The sequence below is a fragment of the Podarcis cretensis genome (assembly GCF_951804945.1).
Source record: "Podarcis cretensis genome assembly, chromosome: 12".
NCBI classification, from domain to species: Eukaryota; Metazoa; Chordata; class Lepidosauria; order Squamata; family Lacertidae; genus Podarcis; species Podarcis cretensis.
In genome coordinates, this window is record NC_137181.1 from 5,191,509 (window position 1) to 5,213,843 (window position 22,335).

The window sequence follows — 22,335 nt, forward strand, 5'->3', positions numbered from 1 at the left end:
TAAATAATTTCTAAACTATAATCAATAAAACAACGGCAAGCCACAATACATAAAATAATACAATACAAATTGAGAAGCAGAGACTAGAGGGCGGAGCAAGGCAGGTGGAAGGAGGCCTTGCCTGACAAAGTCTCTCTCCTCTCCTCACAGTTCTTCCTCCAGGCACAGCTTCCTTATGAGGAGTCCCAGGGCCAGGGGGTGGGGCAAGGCAGGTGGATGGAGGCCTTGCCTGATGGACTCTCTCCCCTCCTCTTCTGGGATTTTGTGATGCCCACCAGTTTTCTAACCCACCCCTGTTTTAATTGTCGAATCCAGTAGAGGTGTTGTATCGGGGGTTGCTGCTGCCCCGGGGCTCATACTCACCAACTGGGACTTGTCTGCTGGAGGTGCCTCCGTGATGGACTTGAAGTCCTCTTCCGAGATCCGTTCCATCTCCTCCAGCGCCGAGCCGGAGTACAGGACGGCGTCCTTCACGAAGATGCTGATGGCTCGCAGCATGTAGGAGACAAAGAGGTGCATGTGGATGTAATTCCTTGTGCAGTGCAAGCGCCTGGCGTGGGAAACAGAAGGCAGAAGAGGGATGAGTTGTGGGGAGATAGACCATCTCTTAGGTTAGCAACAATGTACAGAACTGCTACAAATATATGTTGGAAATGTAAAGAAAAGGAAGGCACTTTCTACCATATGTGGTGGAAGTGCAAGATAACTAAAGCATTCTAGGAAACGATATATGATGATGTTCAAACCCCTAAATGTTAATTACAGGGGGCACACGAACAATTAATTTTAATTTTTGTATTTAGAGCCCTGTTGTATTCATATTGTCCCTAGTATTTCTGATATTTTTTATGATCTGTGTTATTGTGTGTGTTGATGCTGGTCTGTGACCGTATTAAAAAATTCAATTCAATATAACGAGTTGGAAAAAATGTTTAAGGTAACTTTTGTGACAAAACCAGAAGCCTTTTTAATAGGAATTACAGGTGAAGAGATACCAAAACAGCAGAAAAGACTATTTATGTATGCGACGACAGCTGTGAGGATGCTTACATTAAAAACCTGACAGTACCAAATTATCGAAGGTTATTCACCAAAGCCAGACCAAACGTCTTTTCTTCCGCAGTGTTGGATGGCAGGTTGAGAGGAGTTCCCTACCAGGACAGACTTTGCTCGTGTGCTCAAGACATCGATTCCATAAAACATATTTTGTTGCAAAATACGAGCAAGCCAGGGCTGAACTGATATTACCCTTGCTGGTACCTTTCCCGGGAAAATCAGAGGCTCACTATGACAGGTTCCTATTGGAAGACCGGACAAATGCTAGAACATTAGCAGTGGCCAAGTTTTTATCGGTGGTTGCAAGAACCAATGATCCCTATATTCTGAACAAAATGCTTGTTTAACCTGGAGGTAGGCTGTATGAATTGTGTATTGCTTTGTAACGATTTGTTGGGTCTCTGGACCGTAATAAAGATTGTGGTTGTTGTTGTTGATATACAATTCCATTTACCATATAGATGGGTTGATGAAGCATTTTTGTGTCCTTCTGCTGTGCTGAAGAAGAATTCTACGAAACAGTGGGTATATCCGGAATTGCTGTTCACTACATCTGTTTGCGGACCGCTTCGGCAGCGTTGGACGTCATAAAACAAAGCTTTACAGCTTGTTTTCATCAGAATCTGACCCACTGCTTCTTTCAGAGACTTGCATAGTCTACAAAGACTTCCAGAGGCTTATAAGACTTACTTTCAGAGATTTATGAGATTCTGTTTATTGGGTTTTTCATATTGCTCAACGTTCCGTATAGATTATATAAAGAGTTTATACTGATATTGCATTGCTGTACTTGGTCATCGTGTTGCCTTGGATATTACTGATAATTGTTTGCAACACAGGGGTTTAATTGTTTGGTTGCACACATTGCATTTGGCAGTGCAGACAAGAAGTTGCAGCTACTTACCTGAAGTATCCTAGGATAAGGACAGCGATGGTTAGGGACCCCAGAGAGATGGAATATCCGACAGTATAGATCAAATAAAGGCGATCGAAGACTTCCTGAAGCAAACACAAAGTAAGGGGAGAAAGAGAACGTTAAGGGAATTGCATTGAGAAACCGCCGTTAATTTTGTTTCTCTGTGAAGGAACACAGGGAACAGTTTTATACAGAGTCAGACCATTGGTGCAAGAAGATCAGACCGATCCATTCTGAAGGAAATCAGCCCTGAGTGCTCACTGGAAGGACAGATCCTGAAGCTGAGGCTCCAATCCTTTGGCCACCTCATGAGAAGAGAAGACTCCCTGGAAAAGACCCTGATGCTGGGAAAGATGGAGGGCACAAGGAGAAGGGAACTACAGAGGACAAGATGGTTGGACGGTGTTCTCAATGCTACCAGCATGAGTTTGACCAAACTGCGGGAGGCAGTAGAAGACAGGAGGGCTTGGCGTGCTCTGGTCCAGGGGGTCACAAAGAGTTGGACACGACTAAACGACTAAACAACAACAACAACAATCTGATCAAACAGGTTTTTAGAAAGAAGCAGACTGTTGGACACAAGAGACAAGGCCTATCCAGTGGTGGCCCCGTATCTCTGGAACACTCCTCCAAAGGAATTATGCAAGGTTCCACTTACACCACAGTTGAAACCAACATTGAAAACATGTTTCTTTCCACCAGCATTTTACTAAAAATGGGCTTTGACCTGCTGCCATTTTCGGTTTTGTAACTGGATTGCTTTACTTCCGACCTTTTTATTCTACTTTGCAGTTATTGTCTCCCTAAGCAGCTGAGATCAATTATGTGGAGAGAGAGAGAGATGTATTTTAAAGTGGGTTTCCATTGTTTTAATGCTGCTTGAAAAACTGCCTCCAGGCTGCTGAGTATTTTGCAGAAAGGGTTTCAAGGCTCTTTAGCCTGGTGCAATTAACGTGGATTAAAGCTGTCTGCCTCTCCAGCCCAGCGTACCCATTGGAAGAACAACAGTGGGCTTTTTGCGGTTAGGAATGTGACAGGGAAAGGCATTGAAAAATATGGGATGAATAAATGATGAACAGGGGGAAAGTGTAAACACCACGGAAGCCAATCGGGGAGAATGCAAGATGAATCCTCATTGTTGCACAACTTCTCTGCAAGCAAATCAGAGCAAATGCTCCATAAATATAATCTACACTCTGTTTATAAGCTTCAGGAAAAGACAGTGGTACCTTGGTTCTCAAATGCCTTGGTACTCCAACGCCTTGGTTTTCAAATGCTGAAAACCTGGAAGAAGCGTTTTGGTTTTGAAATATTTTTCGGAAGCTGAACGTCTGATGTGGCTGTCGGCTAGTTTCTGGGGCGCCTGCACCAATCAGAAGCTGTCCCTTGGTTTTTGAAGATTTCGGAAGTCAAACAGACTTCCAGAACGGATTAAGTTTGGCGCTTTTGTTTTTGCTGTTCATTTTGCGTTTTTGTGGCTTTTTCGGGTAATTTGTTTTGTGGAACCCAGTTCAGTTCTTGATTGATTATGTGACTGCGGAAATGGATAAAAGCCCCCCATCCAAACAAAGACTATCATCAATGCAGGTAAGAAAAAAAGATTAATTTTAATTTTTATCATCTACGGTCTTATTTATTTTATAGTACAGTGCAATGATTATTGCTTTCATTTTATGGATCAATGGTCTCGTTATATAGCAAAATTCATGTTAAATTGCTGTTTTAGGGGTTGTTTTTAAAAGTCTGGAACAGATTAATCCGTTTTGCATTGCTTTCTATGGGAAAGCGCGCCTTGGTTTTGGAACGCTTTGGTTTTGGAACGGACTTCCGGAACGGATTAAGTTTGAGAACCAAGGTACCACTGTAATGAAAGATGTATGCTCAATGAATAGATTGTCTGGAGACTTGAGTCAACTTGGGCAGGCTTTGCCCTGAACCGTGTCATATAATAGGGACAGGGGTAGCCTGAGCATAGCAATCCATGCACTGATAGCCTCAAGGCTGGATTAGTGCAATAAACTCTTTGTGGGGCTCAACATATTAATTTACAGAGTCCTGAACAACTTAGGTCCAGGTTATATCAGGGTTCGCCTGAACCCTTCTATCCCAGCTTGATCACTGAGATTATCTGAAAGTGCATTGCTGGTCATTCCCTGAGTTGGTGAGGCTCGTTTGACAACAATGAGAAACCGAGCCTTTCGTGTCATCAGCCAAGTCCTGTGGAATTCTCTGCCACTAGAGATTCAGTGGGACAGCTTTTCAAAAAACGCCTGCCAAAAACTCCCCCCCCCCGCCAGACCAATGTAGGCAGTTAAGGATACATCTTCCCACAATAGTTAAGCGAGATCTGGTTTTATTTATCATTTATATTATTATTATTATTAATTTGTTTTTTTGTGTACCCCGCACATCTGACTGGCTTGCCCCAGCCACTCTGGGTGGCTTCCAACAGACTATACGAATTGATTTAGTTTATAAAGTCTACACTTGGTCATAAGAAAATAACTTTCAGAAAAAGATAGTTGTCATTAATTTTAAAAATTAGAAACAATATTTAATTGAAAATGTACTGTACGAACAATAAGATACTTGCAGAAATACTGATAACCAAGAATTATTCAAAATGTAATAGTGGATTATGTATCTATATACAAAATAAAATAATATGAATCTGTGCATACAGATAATGTAAGTAGTATAATGAGAATTATTGGAAGTTACATATTTTAATTTGTTATGTAAGTGTAATATATTGTTTTTGTTTATGTTTGTTTTTCTAACTTTTCTTACTTTATTGTTTTTATTCATTTGTATCGTCTTTTGTATTATATGTTATGTATATTTGTCTATGTGAAAATTAATAAAAGGTTTTCTAAAATTAATTTTAAAAAATTAACATTTTGATAAACTGAAAACAGGTTTAAACTCTCATCTCATTGCTTTTTCTGGTTTTTGTTGCATGCTTTTATGTTGGGGAACGCTTTGAGATTTTATGAACTGGGGGCCCGCAAATAATTTTTTTATTTTCCCCCATAAATGTTTTTTATTGTTTTTACATATTTATTCATAAAAATGTATATAAATGCCTTAAAGAAATGAGCAAACGATGGCACATTCAGAAAACCCGTGGCTGATCTTCAGCCTAGATCTTTCCACCCTTTGTGAGACCTTCTCCATAGCTGTCAACTTACAGATTTGAAAATAAGGGACCAGCAGCCTCAAAAATAAGGGATCAGCAGCCAAAATAAGGGATTTTCCAGGCACAGGAATGTTCAACTTCTGAGCCCCTCCGAGCCAAAAGCAGAAAACCCAGCCAGCAGCCAAACGAAGCCTCAAGCGGTGGTTCCCACAGCGCAGCAACCCAGCAAAGGGGATGCAGCAAGGAAAACCACCGTCACCTCTCCGCTGGGAAGCGCTGAGCAAAGGCGAGTCCCCAGGCAACGCAGCCGATTTGATCGGCACAAGGCATGCAAGCTCCACCCCCCAGTCGTTCTCAGACTCCTTATTGGGTGAGCAACGCAGCCAAGCAACACAGTTGGAGCCTCCCTCCTCCCTGGCCGGCAGGGAGGGAGGGAGGGAGAGGAGCTGCTTCCTTTGAAACCCGGGAAATTTAAGGGACATCATCAATAAGGGACAGCAGCGGGACACAGTGCTCGGATAAGGGACTTTCCCGCCAAATAAGGGACAGTTGACAGCTATGCCTTTTCCCTCTCCTCGCTGCAAAAAACCCTCATCCCTTTCCCCTTGCAAGTTTCAGTAAGGCAGGCGAAACCAGAGAGCTTTTGAAATGACATCTCTGGTTTTCGATCTGCCTTTGGAGAGAGCAGCTCCGGAATGCAAACCTCAGCCCTATTACATCAGAATCCCCAGGACCTGGGAATGTTTTCCTGGCCGTATTCACCGCTGGAAATGTGTGCTTGCCAAACGTAATCTATTCAGAAGCTAAATAAACATGAGAGGCAATAGCTGCGGTTGAATTCAGCCGGTGGGCATGGATGCAGCGAAATGGTGCCTCCCCCCCCCCCCATGCACAGGGTTCCCACCGGGAAGTCAGGTATCTCGGCTGCACCAGCCTGCTGCTCTCTGCTCCCTGAAAGGCCACATTCATGGACCACATATTTAAAGCTCTACGAAGCAGCTTGAAAGAGTCCTGGCTTGCCCCAAAGAATTCTGGGAGCTGTAGTTTGTGGAACTGGTCCCATCACCTCCTGGCAAATAGAAGGGGAAGAAATGGAGGCAGTGAGAGATTTTATTTTCTTGGGCTCCATGATCACTGCAGATGGTGTCAGCAGCCATAAATTAAAAGACGCCTGCTTCTTGGGAGAAAAGCAATGACAAACCTAGACAGCATCTTAAAAAGTAGAGACATCACCTTGCCAACAAAGGTCCGTATAGTAAAAGCTATGGTTTTCCCAGTAGTGATGTATGGAAGTGAGAGCTGGACCATAAAGAAGGCTGATTGCCGAAGAATGGATGCTTTTGAATTATGGTGCTGGAGGAGACTCTTGAGAGTCCCATGGACTGCAAGAAGATCAAACCTCTCCATTCTGAAGGAAATTAGCCCTGAGTGCTCACTGGAAGGACAGACCGTGAAGCTGAGGCTCCAAGACTTTGGCCACCTCATGAGAAGAGAAGACTTCCTGGAAAAGACCCTGATGTTGGGGAAGATGGAGGGCACAAGGAGAAGGGGACGACAGAGGACGAGATGGTTGGACAGTGTTCTCAAAGCTACCAGCATGAGTTTGACCAAACTGCAGGAGGCAGTGGAAGACAGGAGTGCCCGGCGTGCTCTGGTCCAGGGGGTCAGAAAGAGTCGGACTAAATGACTAAACAACAACAAAGTTTGTGGAAGGCCCCACAAAGAGCAACAATTCCCAGAGCTCCTTGCAGAGAGGGATTGCGAATGTTTCATTGTTTGTTAATGATTGTTCCGCCGTGCTATGTTTTCAGCTGTTTCTGTTTTATCTGTAAGCTGCCTGGAGCCCTTGTCAGGGAAGACGACGGGGTATAAATAAATATATGGTCATACCTCATGTTACGGACGCTTCAGGTTATGTGTTTCTGGGTTGCGGACGGCGGGAAACCCAGAAGTACCAGAACGGGTTACTTCCGGGTTTCGCTGCTCACACATGCGCAGAAGCGCTAAAGCATGCTTATGGTGCGAAAGGTACTATTTCTGGGTTAGTGAAGTCTGTAACCTGAAGCATCTGTAACCTGAAGCGTATGTAACCCAAGGTACCACTGTATGGTCATTTATGGACCTAATAGGTATCTAAAGCCAATTGTATATGCAGAATGTAGGCACCCTATATATAGAAGTGAGCAAACCAGTGATATTTTAGGGAGCAGGCTAGCAGGCGGGGCCCATGACTTACACCACAGGAGACTACACAACACAAAAACACTGTTGCTGTATGTAGGTTTTATTTTATTTATTTTTTATCTTATATTTTGGAAATGTACATCCAGGTTGGTTTTTTCCTTTACATTTTTTGGAGGGCCCCAAGAGAGCGGGGCCCTAAGCTATAGCTTGTTTAGCTTATACGTAAATCCGGCACTGGTTCTGCAGCTGAGGTCTGCATGTGACAGGCCCAGGATTTTAAGGTCTGATTAAGCAATGCTCTTGAGAGTCCCCTGGACTGCAAGAAGATCACACCTCTCCATCCTGAAGGAAATCAGCCCTGAATGCTCACTGGAAGGACAGATCCTGAAGCTGAGGCTCCAAGACTTTGGCCACCTCATGAGAAGAGAAGACTCCCTGGAAAAGACCCTGATGTTGGGAAAGATGGAGGGCACAAGGAGAAGGGGACGACAGAGGGCAAGATGGTGGGACAGTGTTCTCGAAGCTACAAACATGAGTTTGACCAAACTGCGGGAGGCAGTGGAAGTTAGGAGTGCCTGGCGTGCTCTGGTCCATGGGGTCACGAAGAGTCGGACACAACCAAATGACTAAACAACAACAATAAGCAATGCAGGCAACCCCGCCTGATGGAAATGTTTGTTTGTGGGGTTAATGAAACCAGCTCACCCTTTCCGTGGTGTTGATGGTGAGGAACTTGGCACACTCGCTGTAGTTGGCCCAAGTGCGGTTGTTGCTGGGCACCAGAGCCCAGCTCCCGTTCAAGTCACACCATCGATATGCATGGCCTAGCAAGGAAGAGAAGAAGCAAGAGTTCAGGCGAGGCGAGGCAGTAGTTCGGGATGGGTGAATCTCTATCTCCGTTTCTCCCCATTTCTTGGCTTTCCCATCTTTAGTTCTGTTCTCTGTTTGTGATTCTCCCCACCCTCCTCAGCATCTTAGCAGCGCAAATTTCTCTTATTCCACATATTTTTGCAGGCAGGTTTCTGCAAAAAGCCATTTCCCCTGAAAGTATTTCTGCACATTGTTTTTCGCTAATAAATGCATTTTTTGTGCACAGATACCATATTTTTCGCTCTATAAGACGCACCTTTTCCCTCCTAGAAAGTAAGGGGAAATGTGTGTGCGTCTTATGGAGCGAATTCAGGCAGCGTGGCTAAGCCAGAAGCCAGAACAGCAAGAGGAACTGCTGCACACGGGAAGCCTTCACTTCCCGCAAAAGCCCCCAAGGGCTCTTTAAAGGGAGTGCGGCTCTTGGGGGCTTTTCCCTGAGGAGGGAGAAGGACAAACCGTCAGTGACGGGCTGCCCTTCTCCTTCTTTGGGGAAAAGCCTGCAAGCGCCGCACACACGCTCCATGCGGCTCGTGAAAGGGAGCTCTGAGCAGAGCCTGGGATGCATTCAGGCTCTGCTCAGCGCTCCCTTTAAAGAATATTTTTTCCCTTGCATTCCCCCCACTAAAAACTAGGTGCGTCTTATGGTCAGGTGCGTCTTATGGAGCGAAAAATACGTTACTTTTGTAGCACACCCTCCACAGCATTTTAGCGCAACTTTCTCTTATTCCATATATTTTTGCAGGCAGGTTTCTGCAAAAAGCTGTTTCCCCTGAATGTTATTTTTCGCTAATAAATGCATTTTTGTGCACAGGTACATTTTTAGCACACATCGCTTGGCTGGAGAACAGCCCTGCAAATTGGGAGCACTGCAGACTGCCAAAAAGGGCTGGGCATTAGGTTTCAGAAAGTGCAAGTTAGCTAGATTTCCCTGTGCAGGTGAACTGAACTGAGCTTTTGGGTTAACGCAGGCGTGAGGACAGGCCTGGACCTCTCTGGAAGATGTTACACCAGCATGGTGCAACCCACGCTTCATAGCAATGTTTGCCTACACTGGAGAGCAACAGGAGTGCCAGCCCTTCGAGGTGTTCTAGGGTGAAGCTCAGGAGAAGAAACCCAGAGGCTTGCTGAGACCCAAAGTCGAGCCGTGCTACATACTCGCTGCCCACCCTCCTTGCCGAAAGAGCTCAGCTGATCAAACTGGGCCAAACAATGGTCTTACCTTCATGGTTGAAGTCGTAGATGTAATCTGGGCAGGGCATGGCCACTGTCTTGCCTGGGGCACCTTCGGGCCAGCAGATGAGGTTGTCCCACTCGGGGACGCAGAACCCATCTGGGAAAGCAAAGCAAAGAAACAATAATAATATATAATAATAATTTATTATTTATACCCCGCCCACTCTTGGCAGCTTCCAACAAAACACTAAAATACAATTGTTATGTACTGAAGTTCTCACCCTGGGCCAGCAGGGAGATACTGTAGATAGTTTTCACTCAGGTCCACATATGCAAATAAGGGATTGAAAGTGACGTTCAGTGATTGGATAGTTACAGAAAATGGTTACTGTTGCGTTCTAGTGGAGCTCTATATAAGCAGGCTGGCTGAACCCTTCAGTTCAGTTCTGTCCTGGCCTGTGAATAGACAAGAGCTGTTTGAAGAATCGCTGTGTTGTCTGATATGTTCACCCACAACTTAACAACAATAACCTATAAATCTATAGTTGAAGGGCTGAAATGGAAACAGAGTAACGAATCATCCGTGAAAAGCGGCCAAGCTTAGGAGGAGAAATTTCACAATTCTGGTGAAAGATGTAGGAACAGGATTCCCACCTGCACAAGGACTTTGGCCCGTACAATGGAGTTCTCTCCCTTTGTGTGCCCTCAAAAGTGTCTATTGGCGGGGTCCAATGAACCCCAGAACAGTGCATGGTGGGAGGAAAGAGAGAGGATTATTCCATCAGCCAAGTTGAAAAGCTTGTACTAGCAGAATTGCTACATTCTAGGCCAGGCATAGGCAAACTCGGCCCTCTAATTCCCATCATCCCTGACCACTAATCCAGTTAGCTAGGGACGATGGGAGTTGTAGTCCCAAAACATCTGGAGGGCAGAGTTTGCCTGTGCCTGTTGTAGGCCCCTTTCCATTCAAAGGAGCTTCATTCAAAAGTGGCTTACAAACAAGAAATGACAATAACAGAACATCGCTGGTACAACATACGCCATATAATAGAATTAGTAAATCACCTGTAAAACAGCTGCAATCTATAAAACATTATTCGCAAACCAACAAGTAAGAAACATTGCTGTTACAGAGATCCAGTGTGGTATAGTGGTTAAGAGTGGTGGACTCGTAATCTGGTGAACCAGGTTCGCGTCCCCGCTCCTCCGCACGCAGCTGCTGGGTGACCTTGGGCCAGTCACACTTCCTTGAAGTCTCTCAGCCCAACTCACCTCACAGAGTGTTTGTTGTGGGGAAGGAAGGGAAAGGAGAATGTTAGCTGCTTTGAGACTCCTTTGGGTAGTGATAAAGTGGGATATCAAATCCAAACTCTTCTTCATTAAGTCATAATATATGATGGAGGTGGTCGAAGGAGCAGAGGAACGAAAAGTTGCTGATCTCTCAACTTTGTCGGTGGAATGGCTTGGTTTGCGTGTCAAGACCCCGCAACCACCCCCTCGTTGAAGAATAAGAGACACAGGACACAAATATTAGGTTAATGTTGCTGGGTGAATTTTGGACACAACTTTATTGATTACAGAATGTGAGCGGTATTGGGTTAGGCATTGAATGGACCCAAGTATATCTGACTCCTGCCCGTTGCGCAAGGAGTCTGGTAAGGGTAAACCACCAGAAGGGGGAGCCCTGTCGATGCAAACCAACTTGAGCTCCCCCAGGTGTTCCTGACAGGGTCGTGTCATGGCCCTAGCTCCGCCCCGGGCTTCGGACAAGATCCAGGAGGCTGGAATGAAGTTATGTGGCTTCACCGGAAATATTATAAAGGATTAAGTAAAAATAGATTGTTAATAGATGAAAGGAGGAAAGGTAAAGTTACATTATATTAAGATAAATTATAGGATAAAAATTGGGAAAGATGGAAAGGATTTGCTGAAATAGCTAACCGAACTGGTTTACAAAAAAGGGAGGTGCGAGGAGGTCAAGGAAACAAGTAAATGAAAGATAAGTTATGGGAAGGTTCGTTGTGTTTTTTAATTGTTTCTATTTTTCTGTTCTTCTGTTTTTTATAAAAAAAAATTCTATTCCTTTCTTTCTTTATTGTGATGTGTTATTAAGTTTTTGTTTAACTTGGAATTATTTCTTTCTCTTTTTGTAACAATTGAAACTTTAATAAATATTATTAAAATAATAATAATAAAAAATCCACACCCCCAGATTCCTTTAACAGAATACCCCTAAGCTTGGAGGGGCAGGGGATGGCCACACCTCCCCTCCCCCATCATAAGGTCAACCAATGCCTAACCGCCAGATGTTACCAAGTTGTGACGATTGCTACAAGGTAGGCGAAAACCAAATGACCCATGGCTATTTCCCAAGTGGAAAGATTCCTACCAGGCCCCTCAACGGTGACCAACCAAGGTCCATAACAAGGTCAAAGAACGAAAATCTGCAAATTAGGGAGGGAGGGGGGGAGATTGAAGACATGAATCAGGAGGAAGCCTTCTGGCTCGCGCTCAAATTTAAATGGTCCCGGCCACGCCCCCACCAGCCAGTGGATTGGCTGGCTGGTTACTGACATGGCCGGGATCCCCTGGGCAACGCGGGACTTCGTCCCCCGTCCCTGGAGGAGAGTGGGTGGCCACAAGGTCCACCGCAACTCCTTCCCACAAGGAAGTGGAGCGGACTTTTTGGCAGATTGGTTGTGGGAGCCTGCATCTCATATTCCTTCCTATTATTGAGGGGAAGTGTGTGGAACAGGTTTCGGTGTTTCAGTTTCTGGGAATGGAAATGAGAGATGACCTAACCTGGGGAGAAAACAGCAAAGACGGCAAAGATGAAGAGAGCACAGCAGAGGTTATATTTTCTGAGAATCCTCCGGAAAAACAATCTCTCAAAGGACGTGTTGATGGCATTTTACCACTGTACTGTTGAGTATGTGTTAATTTATGGTCTCTGTGTGTGGTTGGGAGCTGCATGGTCAGGGAAAAAAGAATGCTGTCCAGGGTTGTAAAGACTGCAGAGAGAATAATTGGGTGCACTCTTCCCACCTTGGATCAAATCTATGCTTCCAGGTGCCATAAGAAAGCTGCAGAGATAGCGCAGGATAGTGCGCACCCCGGAAATGATCTCTTTCAGCTTCTGCCTTCTGGAAGAAGGTTTGTTGTTGTTGTTGTTTAGTCGTTTAGTCGTGTCCGACTCTTCGTGACCCCATGGACCAGAGAACGCCAGGCACTCCTGTCTTCCACTGCCTCCCGCAGTTTGGTCAAACTCATGCTGGTAACCTCGAAAACACTATCCAACCATCTCGTCCTCTGTCGCCCCCTTCTCCTTGTGCCCTCCATCTTTCCCAACATCAGGGTCTTCTCCAGGGAGTCTTCTCTTCTCATGAGGTGGCCAAAGTCTTGGAGCCTCAGCTTCAGGATCTGTCCTTCCAGTGAGCACTCAGGGCTGATTTCCTTCAGAATGGAGAGGTTTGATCTTCTTGCAGTCCATGGGACTCTCAAGAGTCTCCTCCAGCACCATAATTCAAAAGCATCAATTCTTCGGCGATCAGCCTTCTTTATGGTCCAGCTCTCACTTCCATACATCACTACTGGGAAAACCATAGCTTTAACTATACGGACCTTAGGGTTATAAAGACCAGGACTAGCCGCTTGAGAAACAGTTTCTATCCAAATGCGATTTTAAATGCAGTGTAAGGAGTCTCTGTGGGTGTATATTGTATTTAAAAATGGGGTATCAGAGTTTTTAGGGGGCTAACCAGGTTGGGATAGCTGGGATAGCAGGCTTGTTGGGTTTTGAATGTCTTATGCAGATCTTTTTCAATTCCGTTGTTCTGTACGGGACAATAACAATAAAGATTATCGTACCGTAAGGAAATTTCGAGAAACTGAGAAACAGTTTATATCCAAATATGATTTTGGTTTTAAAAGCAGTGTAAGGCGTCTCTATGGGAGTAAGGTAAAGGTAAAGGGACCCCTGACCATTAGGCTGACTCTGGGGTTGCGGTGCTCATCTCACTTTATTGGCCGAGGGAGCCGGCGTACAGCTTCCGGGTCATGTGGCCAGCATGACTAAGCCGCTTCTGGCGAACCAGAGCAGCGCACGGAAACACCGTTTACCTTCCCGCCAGAGCGGTACCTATTTATCTACTTGCACTTGCAAGTCCTAGGCCCTGTGGTTTAACCCACAGCGCCACCCGCGTCCCCTCTATGGGAGTAAGGTAAAGGTAAAGGTACCCCTGCCCGTACGGGCCAGTCTTGACAGACTCTGGGGTTGTGCGCCCATCTCACTTAAGAGGCCGGGGGCCAGCGCTGTCCGGAGACACTTCCGGGTCACGTGGCCAGCGTGACATCGCTGCTCTGGCCAGAACCAGAGCCAGAGCCAGAGCCGCACACGGAAACGCCGTTTACCTTCCCGCTGGTAAGCGGTCCCTATTTATCTACTTGCACCCGGAGGTGCTTTCGAACTGCTAGGTTGGCAGGCGCTGGGACCGAGCAGCGGGAGTGCACCCTGCCGCAGGGATTCGAACCGCCGACCTTTCGATCGGCAAGCCCTAGGCGCTGAGGCTTTAACCCACAGCGCCACTGTATTTAAAAATGGGGTATCAGAGTTTTTAGGGGGTTAACCAGGTTGGGATAGCAGGGATAGCAAGCTTGTTGGGTTTTGAATGTTTTATGTAGATTTTTCAATTTTGTTGTTCTGTACGGGACAATGACAATAAAGATTATCGTATCGTATCGTATGGAACAGCCGCTGATCTTCTACATCAAAGTTGTCCATTTCTTCCACCGTGAGATGTGTCAGCCTGGCTGCAGTTCACACATCTTGCTTAGAAGGTGAGTAGCTTCCTTGGTCTCCTCTCTGGATGTTACAGCAGCAGCACAAAATAGCCCTTCCATTCATCCTGTTATATCGTCCATTGCCAATGGGTGCACATGGACCTTCTCTGAACGGCCAGAAGAGAGCGGCATGGAATCTCTCCCCTTCTTTGCCTCCCTAGAAACGCCATGGAGAGTTTGCCCAAATAGGAATCTTTAAATTCGCCTTGAAATTTCAGTCAAGGCAGCAGCAATTCAGGGCTTATCTTTTCCTCTGTGTTTTCCATGCACGGTTCGTGCGTTAAAGCTCCATGTCCAAGCAACCCCACTTTTGGGGGGCTCCAGAGCTTTCCCCATGAAAACCTGCTCTCTACTGCTGAATTGGAGCAAAAAGAAATCTGCAGAAAAGCCAGGTGGCTGTTTGTTCTGTTTCAGCTTTAAAGAGCAGGTTTTCGCGGAGACCTGTGCCTGGAAAGAGTGTGACGAAAGGTCAGTGTTGATATTGGCAAAACCCACAGAGGTGCATGGAACACTTCCAGGAGGAACTGTTTTGCTCCTAGAGTAAGTGACCCTGGAGAAATTCCACAAACCCGATCAAATATCTTTGTGCACTTTGACATTCCTCCGATATTCATCCATTTATGTACTTCTGAAGTCACCCTGAAATTCCACTCTCAGCCAAGCATGGCAGGAACATTTAGCGATGAACAGGACCTACCCATCTGAAAAACAGACAGAGCCTCAGCCCCACATTCAGGTCTTTGTTTTACACGAGGGATTTGGGGGTATTTGGTTCCAGATCCGGTCTGCTCACAGGATGCCCTGTTCAAAGGAAACACGCTGCACTTGGGCATGGTGGCAAGAGGCCTGTTTGGTTTCATTTCTCAGCTGTAACTCCCAGCTGCCTGGAAATGAGGCAGGAGAATTGCCCCGAGAGACCCTGATGGGAAGCAGAATCGCTGCAAACAGCCTTGGGCAAACACCGAGGGACCGGTTCCTGCTACCCACAGGGTACAGCGGTCTTGGCAGCCTTTGTGCCTTCCCACTTTGAGATGCTGTAAGGGAAAGGGATGTTTGGATGAACGAGATTCCTGAGGCAAACGTTGCTGGTCCTTGCCACCATGCTGCGGTGGGGTTTGCTTTCTCAGATGCTTGCTTCTCCCAAATTGCTGATGAGTGCAAAACAAAACCATTTCTCCTATCATCCATGTCACCTCGAAGAGCATGCAAAAAGCACCCGTGTGGATCAGGCTAAAGCATGGGTTGGCAAACCAAGGCCTGGGGCCGGATCTGGCCCAATCACCTTCTAAATCTGGCCCGGGAATCAGCGTGTTTTTACATGAGTACAATGTGAGCTTTTATTTAAAATGCATCTCTGGGGTATTTGTGGGGCATAGGAATTCGTTCATTTCCCCCCAAAATATAGCCTGCCCTCCCACAAGGTCTGAGGGACAGTGGACCGGCCCCTTGCTGAAAAAGTTTGCTGACCCCTGCCCTAAACGGCCTTGGTCCTGTATACCAGAAGAAGCATCTCCACCCCAATAGTTCATCCCGGACACTGAGGTCCAGCTCCAAGGGCCTTCTGGCAGGTCCCTCCCTGCGAGAAGTGAGGTTACAAGAACCAGGCAGAGGGCCTTCTCGGTGGTGGCACCCACTCTGTGGAATGCCCTCCCATCAGATGTCAAAGAAATAAACAACTATATAACATTTAGAAGACATCTGAAGTCAGCCCTGTTTAGGGAAGTTTTTAATGACTGATGTTTTAATGTTTAAAGACAAAAGGAAGCAGATTATTATGGTCAATATTAGACCCGTGTAGAGGATGAGGAAGTCAACAAAGAAAATGGATTTGAAATTTGGTTAAAATATATTGTTCATTAGAGTATTTTTGAGGAATTTTTTTATTTTTTTGCTACGGTCCCTTTTGTTAACACTGTTATTTCTTTTCTGTTCCTTTTCTTTCTTTTTCTTTTTTCTTTGCTATATAATGTACGTCTGCGTGTTATGTCTGTTTGTCCGCACATTAACAAAATAAAATAGAAAAGCAAACAAACAAAAAACAAAGGGACATTGTTAACAGGCAAAAACAGCCCAGGAAATTATGAAGCACGGCAAGGAAAGGGGTGTAGCAAGAAAGGGTGTGTAAAAGGTAAAGGTAAAAAACCCCTGACAGTTAAGTCCAGTCATGGATGACTCTGGAGTTGCGGCGCTCATCTCTCTTTACAGGCTGAGGGAGCCGACTTTTGTCTGCAGACAGTTTTTCCGGGTCATGTGGCCTGCATGATTAAGCCGCTTCTGGCGAAACCAGAGCAGCGCACGGAAACGCCATTGACCTTCCCGCCAGAGCAGTACCTATTTATCTACTTGCACTTTGACGCGCTTTCGAACTGCTAGGTTGGCAGGAGCAGGGACCGAGCAACGGGAGCTCTCCCCGTCGTGGGGATTCGAACTGCCGACCTTCCGATCGGCAAGCCCAAGGCTCAGTGGTTTAGACCACAGCTTGGGGAGATTCTCAAGGGCCAGGTAAACAGGTTTGGAGGTCCACATTCTGACCCCAGCCTTGAGGTTCCCCATCCCTGAGATAGACACTCTGATCCACCTTTCAGGGCTCTGATCATTTTTTAAAATCACTCTTAACATCTAAACTAGGCTTGATAATAAGTGGGATTCTCCTGGCTCAACTGCTTTGTGTTTCCTCTCTGCCCCAGGTTTGCATTTGCCACAAGCTCTGCCTCGATGCGAAAAGAGCACATTGAAACCCTCTGCACAAACGCTCTGGCCGGGAAGCAAAAAAGCAAACAAGGTCCCGAGGTGTTTATCCAGGAGGGCGGAATAATAAATCATCCCTGGGTTTCTCTGGCACGGCGGACGAGGCAGCAGAGACCGCAAGCCGGGATACGCTGTGCCCTTGTGGTCAGCTCATTACGGGAAGGACAGCCCGTGGGTTGGAGAGAAAATGGGCAAAGCAGCCCAAATTATTTCGGCAGGGCGTGGGGAGGAGAAGATGAGCATGAATCGGGTCTGTGTCAAATGGCCACCAAGGTAAGGACCTGCTTAAAAAGCAGAGACATCACCTTGCCAACAAAGGCCCGTATAGTTAAAGCTATGGTTTCCCCAGTAGTGATGTATGGAAGTGAGAGCTGGACCATAAAGAAGGCTGATCGCCAAAGAATGGATGCTTTTGAATTCTGGTGCTGGAGGAGACTCTTGAGAGTCCCATGGACTGCAAGAAGATCAAACCGATCCATTCTGTAGGAAATCAGCCCTGAGTGCTCACTGGAAGGACAGATCCTGAAGCTGAGGCTCCAGTACTTTGGCCACCTCATGAGAAGAGAAGACTCCCTGGAAAAGACCCTGATGTTGGGAAAGATGGAGGGCACAAGGAGAAGGGGGCGACAGAGGACGAGATGGTTGGATAGTGTTCTCGAAGCTACCAGCATGAGTTTGACCAAACTGCGGGAGGCAGTGGAAGACAGGAGTGCCTGGCCTGCTCTGGTCCAGGGGGTCACAAAGAGGCGGACACGACTAAACAACAACAACAAGGACCTGCTAGATTAAGCCAGCGACCCATCGAGTCCAGCGTCCTTGCTCTCACAGTGGAGAGCCAGATTCCTCCAAGGGAAACCTGCAAAGCAGGATCTGAACACAAGATCCCCAGTGTTCAGAAGCATTGCTTCCTCCAACCGTGGAGACAAGAGCAGAGTCGTGCTGGCAAGTAGCGATTGGTAGCTTTCACCTCCATGACCTCCAGATTGCAGCTATAACAAAGGCGGCATTTTTTCATCTCCGCCAAGCTAAGCAGTTGGCCCCTTATCTCTCTCGCCCTGACCTAGCCACTGTGATCCACGCGACGGTCACCTTCAGACTTGATTATTGTAACTCGCTCTACGTGGGGCTGCCCTTGAGACTGACCCAGAAACTCCAGCGGGTGCAGAATGCCGCGGTGAGACTCCTTACGGGGTCCTCGCTGCGAGATCACATTCACCCAGTGCTATACCAGGTGCACTGGCTCCCAATGGAGTACAGGATCAGGTTTAAGGTGCTGGTTTTGACCTTTAAAGCCCTATACGGCCTAGGACCTTGGTACCTACGGGACCGCCTCTCCTGGTATGTCCCACGGAGGACCTTACGGTCTTCAAATAAAAACATCCTGAAGGTCCCAGGCCACAGGGAGGTTAGGCTGGCCTCAACCAGAGCCAGGGCTTTTTCGGCCGTGTCCCTGATCTGGTGGAACGCTCTGTCCCAAGAGACTAGGGCCCAGCGGGACTTGACATCTTTCCGCAGGGCCTGCAAGACAGAGCTGTTCCACCAGGCCTTGGGCCTAGGCACAATCTGACCCCCTCCTTAGGCAATCCTCACAGAACTCTAGCCCAGTGGTTGCCATCAATTTGATTCTGAATTAATTTTAGAATGCTGTGTTACTTTTACTGTTGTTAGCCGCTCTGAGCCCGGCTTCAGCTGGGGAGGGCGGGATATAAATAAAATTTTATTATTATTATTTGTCCAATCCTGTTTTAAAGCTACTCAGGTTGATGCCCATTGCTGCCTCTCATGTGGCAGGGAGTTCCATAGTGTAACAAGCCCTGCTCTGGAGAGGTATGTTTTTAAATACGTCCTTTTAAACCTCTCTTTTACTCTGATCGTAATTATGTTATATATATAATCAAGAACCTACACTTAGATATGCATATGCTTTATGCAACTTTCTGAATGTATCGTTGATTGTTTTGTACCTATTTTGAATATGTTCTGGCTAGTAAAGCTGGAATCCTAATTATGGGTTTGGCAATTTTTATTCCAAAAGGAGCCAGCTTTTATGCACCCAATTGCTTCATGCTGTGAAATTTTAATATCTGCAATATACCGTATTTTTCGCTCCATAAGACGCACCTTTTTCCTCCTAAAAAGTAAGGGGAAATGTCTGTGCGTCTTATGGAGTGAATGCGTGGTCCCTGGAGCTGAATTGCCCAGGGGAGAAAAGCAGGTTATGGTTTTTTTTTTTTTAGAAAGAGGGAAGGGGGTGTTGAAACAAAGCCGCTGATCGGCAAGCAATCAGGAGGGAGATAAGGGACACTAGAGATAAAGGAGGCTGCCTGGGAGTGGAAGGTAAAGACAGCAAACTTGCAAGGAGAGGAGACAGGAAGACTAAAGTAATGAGGAGAGAAATTAGAAGAAAAGGAGGAGCAAAAAACTGCTCCAGTTAAGGAAAAGACACTAAGGCAAACAAGAGGGAAGGGGGTGTTGAAAGGAAACAGCTGATCGGCAAGTGATCGGGAGGGAGATAAGGGAGGCTAGCGATAAAGGAGGCTGCCTGGGAGCGGGGAGGTAAAAGCCCATGGATCCTCAGGATTTTTGAATTGGGTCACCCCAAATTCACCATCAGATCACATAGCAAATCCATGGCTACAGCCTGCTCCAAAAAAAATCATGCATCCACTGTTTCGTGGGGCCACAATGGCGCAAAAACGTGGTTACAAAGCATGGATCCACATGGATCCTCAGGATTTTTGCATTGGGCTACCCCAAACTCGCGGGACGCGGGTGGCGCTGTGGGTAAAAGCCTCAGCGCCTAGGGCTTGCCGATCAAAAGGTCGGCGGTTCGAATCCCCGCGGCGGGGTGCGCTCCTGCTGCTCGGTCCCAGCGCCTGCCAACCTAGCAGTTCGAAAGCACCCCCGGGTGCAAGTAGATAAATAGGGACCGCTTACCAGCGGGAAGGTAAATGGCGTTTCCGTGTGCGGCTCTGGCTCGCCAGAGCAGCAATGTCACGCTGGCCACGTGACCCGGAAGTGTCTCCGGACAGCGCTGGCCCCCGGCCTCTTGAGTGAGATGGGCGCACAACCCCAGAGTCTGTCAAGGCTGGCCCGTACGGGCAGGGGTACCTTTACCTTTTTACCCCAAACTCACCATCAGATCACATATCATGTCTGTGGCCACAGCATGAACCACAAAAATCATACATCCACTGTTTCGTTCAGAATATTTTTCCCCTTGTTTTCCTCCTCTAAAAACTAGGTGCATCTTATTGTCAGGTGCATCTTATGGAGCGAAAAATACGGCACCCTTAAAATCACCTCACAATCCTTTCATTTTGAATCAGCGAATGGCAGGCAGGCAGCTGCAGAAACCTGGGAGGCAGAAAATAACTTTTGAGACTGAGAAATAATGTGTGCGCACACTCGGGGGGCCTGCAGACAATGAGCCTAAGTCCTTGAACGTATTCCTATTTTCATCCATCCGAGGTGATGCTTCGCCCTAGCACATAAGAGATTTATTTATTTGGGGAAGGGGGTGGGACGGACAGGACGGACCCGAGCTAAGATGGAAACAGCCGAGCTGCACCCAGAATAGCCACGCTGCAAGCCTGGAAGTTTGCTGTTAATAACAGGCTTTTGTGAAACGCCTCCTTCTCTCTCTGCCTTTCCCGCAAAATGTCCCTTCTTCCTTTCCAAACCGTGGTCAACACACAGGCTCCTAATTCATAAAAAGCAACGGGAGAAGGGGGTTGGGTGGGGGCCTGGACGGTCCAGGGCTACTTATTTCTCTTCATCCCCTTCCAGGGCCACATTTTGGGGTGGGCACCTCATGCCCACCGCCGAGGTCGCGACGTCATGTTTACCTACGTCTCGAGAAACACACGGCGTTTGGGGGTTTCCTGTTCCTCCGGGATGCCTTTCATCTGGGAGCTAAATTTAAAAAGCAAGCAAGCAAACCGCAGCCTTGTGGGGACAAATTTTTCTGCTCTGTTTTTTTTTTTAAAAAAGGAAAAAACCACAAGTCTTTCTCGGGTTTTCCCACCCTGGAAACCTGAGCCAAGTTCTGCATATGGGAAACGTACGGAGGGCTGGAAAATGAGTTGATACCGCAAAAGCTGGAGGCTCTGGGACATGGGGAGGTGTGGCCCTCCTCTCCTCTCTATGTGGCCCTTGGTGACAGTTCCTCCTTGGCCCCACCACGGGCCAAGCACCCCTCACTGCCCTTTTTGCACCCTTCTTGAAGCCGGACGGCCATCTGCAAGGGTTTCTTTAGCTGAGATTCCCTTCCAACCCTACAATTCGACGATTCAATGAGCGTTTCTGCCTTTCCTAGAGCTCCAGTCGTGCCTCTTCCTTGCCTGGACAGACGTCCATGTGAGAGTCGGTGCTATAATTTGCAGAGATGGAGCTTCAGTGGGAGAAGGAAGAAGGGGGGCAGCCTCCCCCACCCCAAGAGTCTGCAATAATTTGCGGTCTACAACCCAAAAAAGTAATGGAATGCGTTACTTCCGGGTTTCGCCGCTCGTGCATGCGCAGACGCTCAAAATGGTGTCATGCGCATGCACGGAAGCAGCAAAACGTGACCCATGCAGATGTGTGCTATGTTCGCTTCAGGATGCAAACGGGGCTCCGGAACGGATCCTGTTCGCATCCAGAGGTACCACTGTATTGGTTACAGGTGATGAGCGGTATTGGCTTAGGCATTGGTCCTAACCAACTATACAGTGGTACCTCAGGTTACATACGCTTCAGGTTACAGACTCCACTAACCCAGAAATAGTACCTCGGGTTATGAACTTTGATACAGGATGTGAACAGAAATTGTGCGCCAGCGGTGCAGTGGCAGCAGGAGGTCCCATTAGCTAAAGTGGTGCCTCAGATTAAGAACAGTTTCAGGTTAAGAACGGACCTCCAGAATGAATTAACTACTTAACCCGAGGTACCACTGTATCCGACTTCAGCCCATCTGCTTGAAGTCCGGGAAGGGTTAACCACCAGTAGGGGGAGTGCTGCTGATGCACATCAACTCCCCCGGGGTCTCTGCTCTGGGGCGTGCCTTAGGCCCTCTCCTCCCCAGGCTTCAGTCAGGGCCACGCCCCCCCCTGAATCCTTCAATATGTGGGGCAGGTGATGGCGCTACCTCCCCTCTTCCATCTACAGAACCATACCAATGCCTAACCGCCAATACCCAGGAAGTTGTGACGATTTGCTACGAGGTAGGCAAAAGTCAAGTGGCTGGTGCCAATTTCCCAAGTGGAAAAATTCCTACCAGGCCCCTCAACGGCGACCAACCAAGGTCCATAGCAAGGTCAAAGAACGAAAACCTTCTAGGGCGGGAAAAACAGGAACAGCTGGTGGGCGGCAAAGAGGGAGATCCCCGGTCACGTCCTGTCTTAAATAGGGCAGACCACGCCCCCAGAGCCAG

At 47.1% G+C, this 22,335-nt stretch overlaps 1 protein-coding gene and 2 long non-coding RNA genes across 5 annotated transcripts in view; 1 reads left to right on the forward strand and 2 right to left on the reverse strand.

Annotated features, from left to right (window-relative positions):
- LOC307199303 overlaps positions 1–22,335 on the forward strand; it is a 270,585-nt gene that overhangs the window by 189,062 nt on the left and 59,188 nt on the right. The gene's annotated exons all lie outside the window — the stretch shown is intronic.
- PTH1R (parathyroid hormone 1 receptor) overlaps positions 1–22,335 on the reverse strand; it is a 228,536-nt gene that overhangs the window by 121,969 nt on the left and 84,232 nt on the right. For both annotated transcript variants that reach the window (XR_013831822.1, XM_079946899.1), the window contains exons 3-6: positions 9,385–9,495; positions 8,001–8,119; positions 1,961–2,055; positions 364–550 (exon numbers count right to left, since the gene is read on the reverse strand). Coding sequence is in view for 1 of the 2 variants with exons in the window: in XM_079946899.1 (XP_079803025.1) it covers positions 364–550; positions 1,961–2,055; positions 8,001–8,119; positions 9,385–9,495 (512 nt within the window). In the remaining variant the exon portion in view is untranslated. The remainder of the gene's footprint in view (positions 1–363; positions 551–1,960; positions 2,056–8,000; positions 8,120–9,384; positions 9,496–22,335) is intronic.
- LOC307199352 overlaps positions 1–22,335 on the reverse strand; it is a 199,145-nt gene that overhangs the window by 32,201 nt on the left and 144,609 nt on the right. The window lies entirely within an intron of this gene.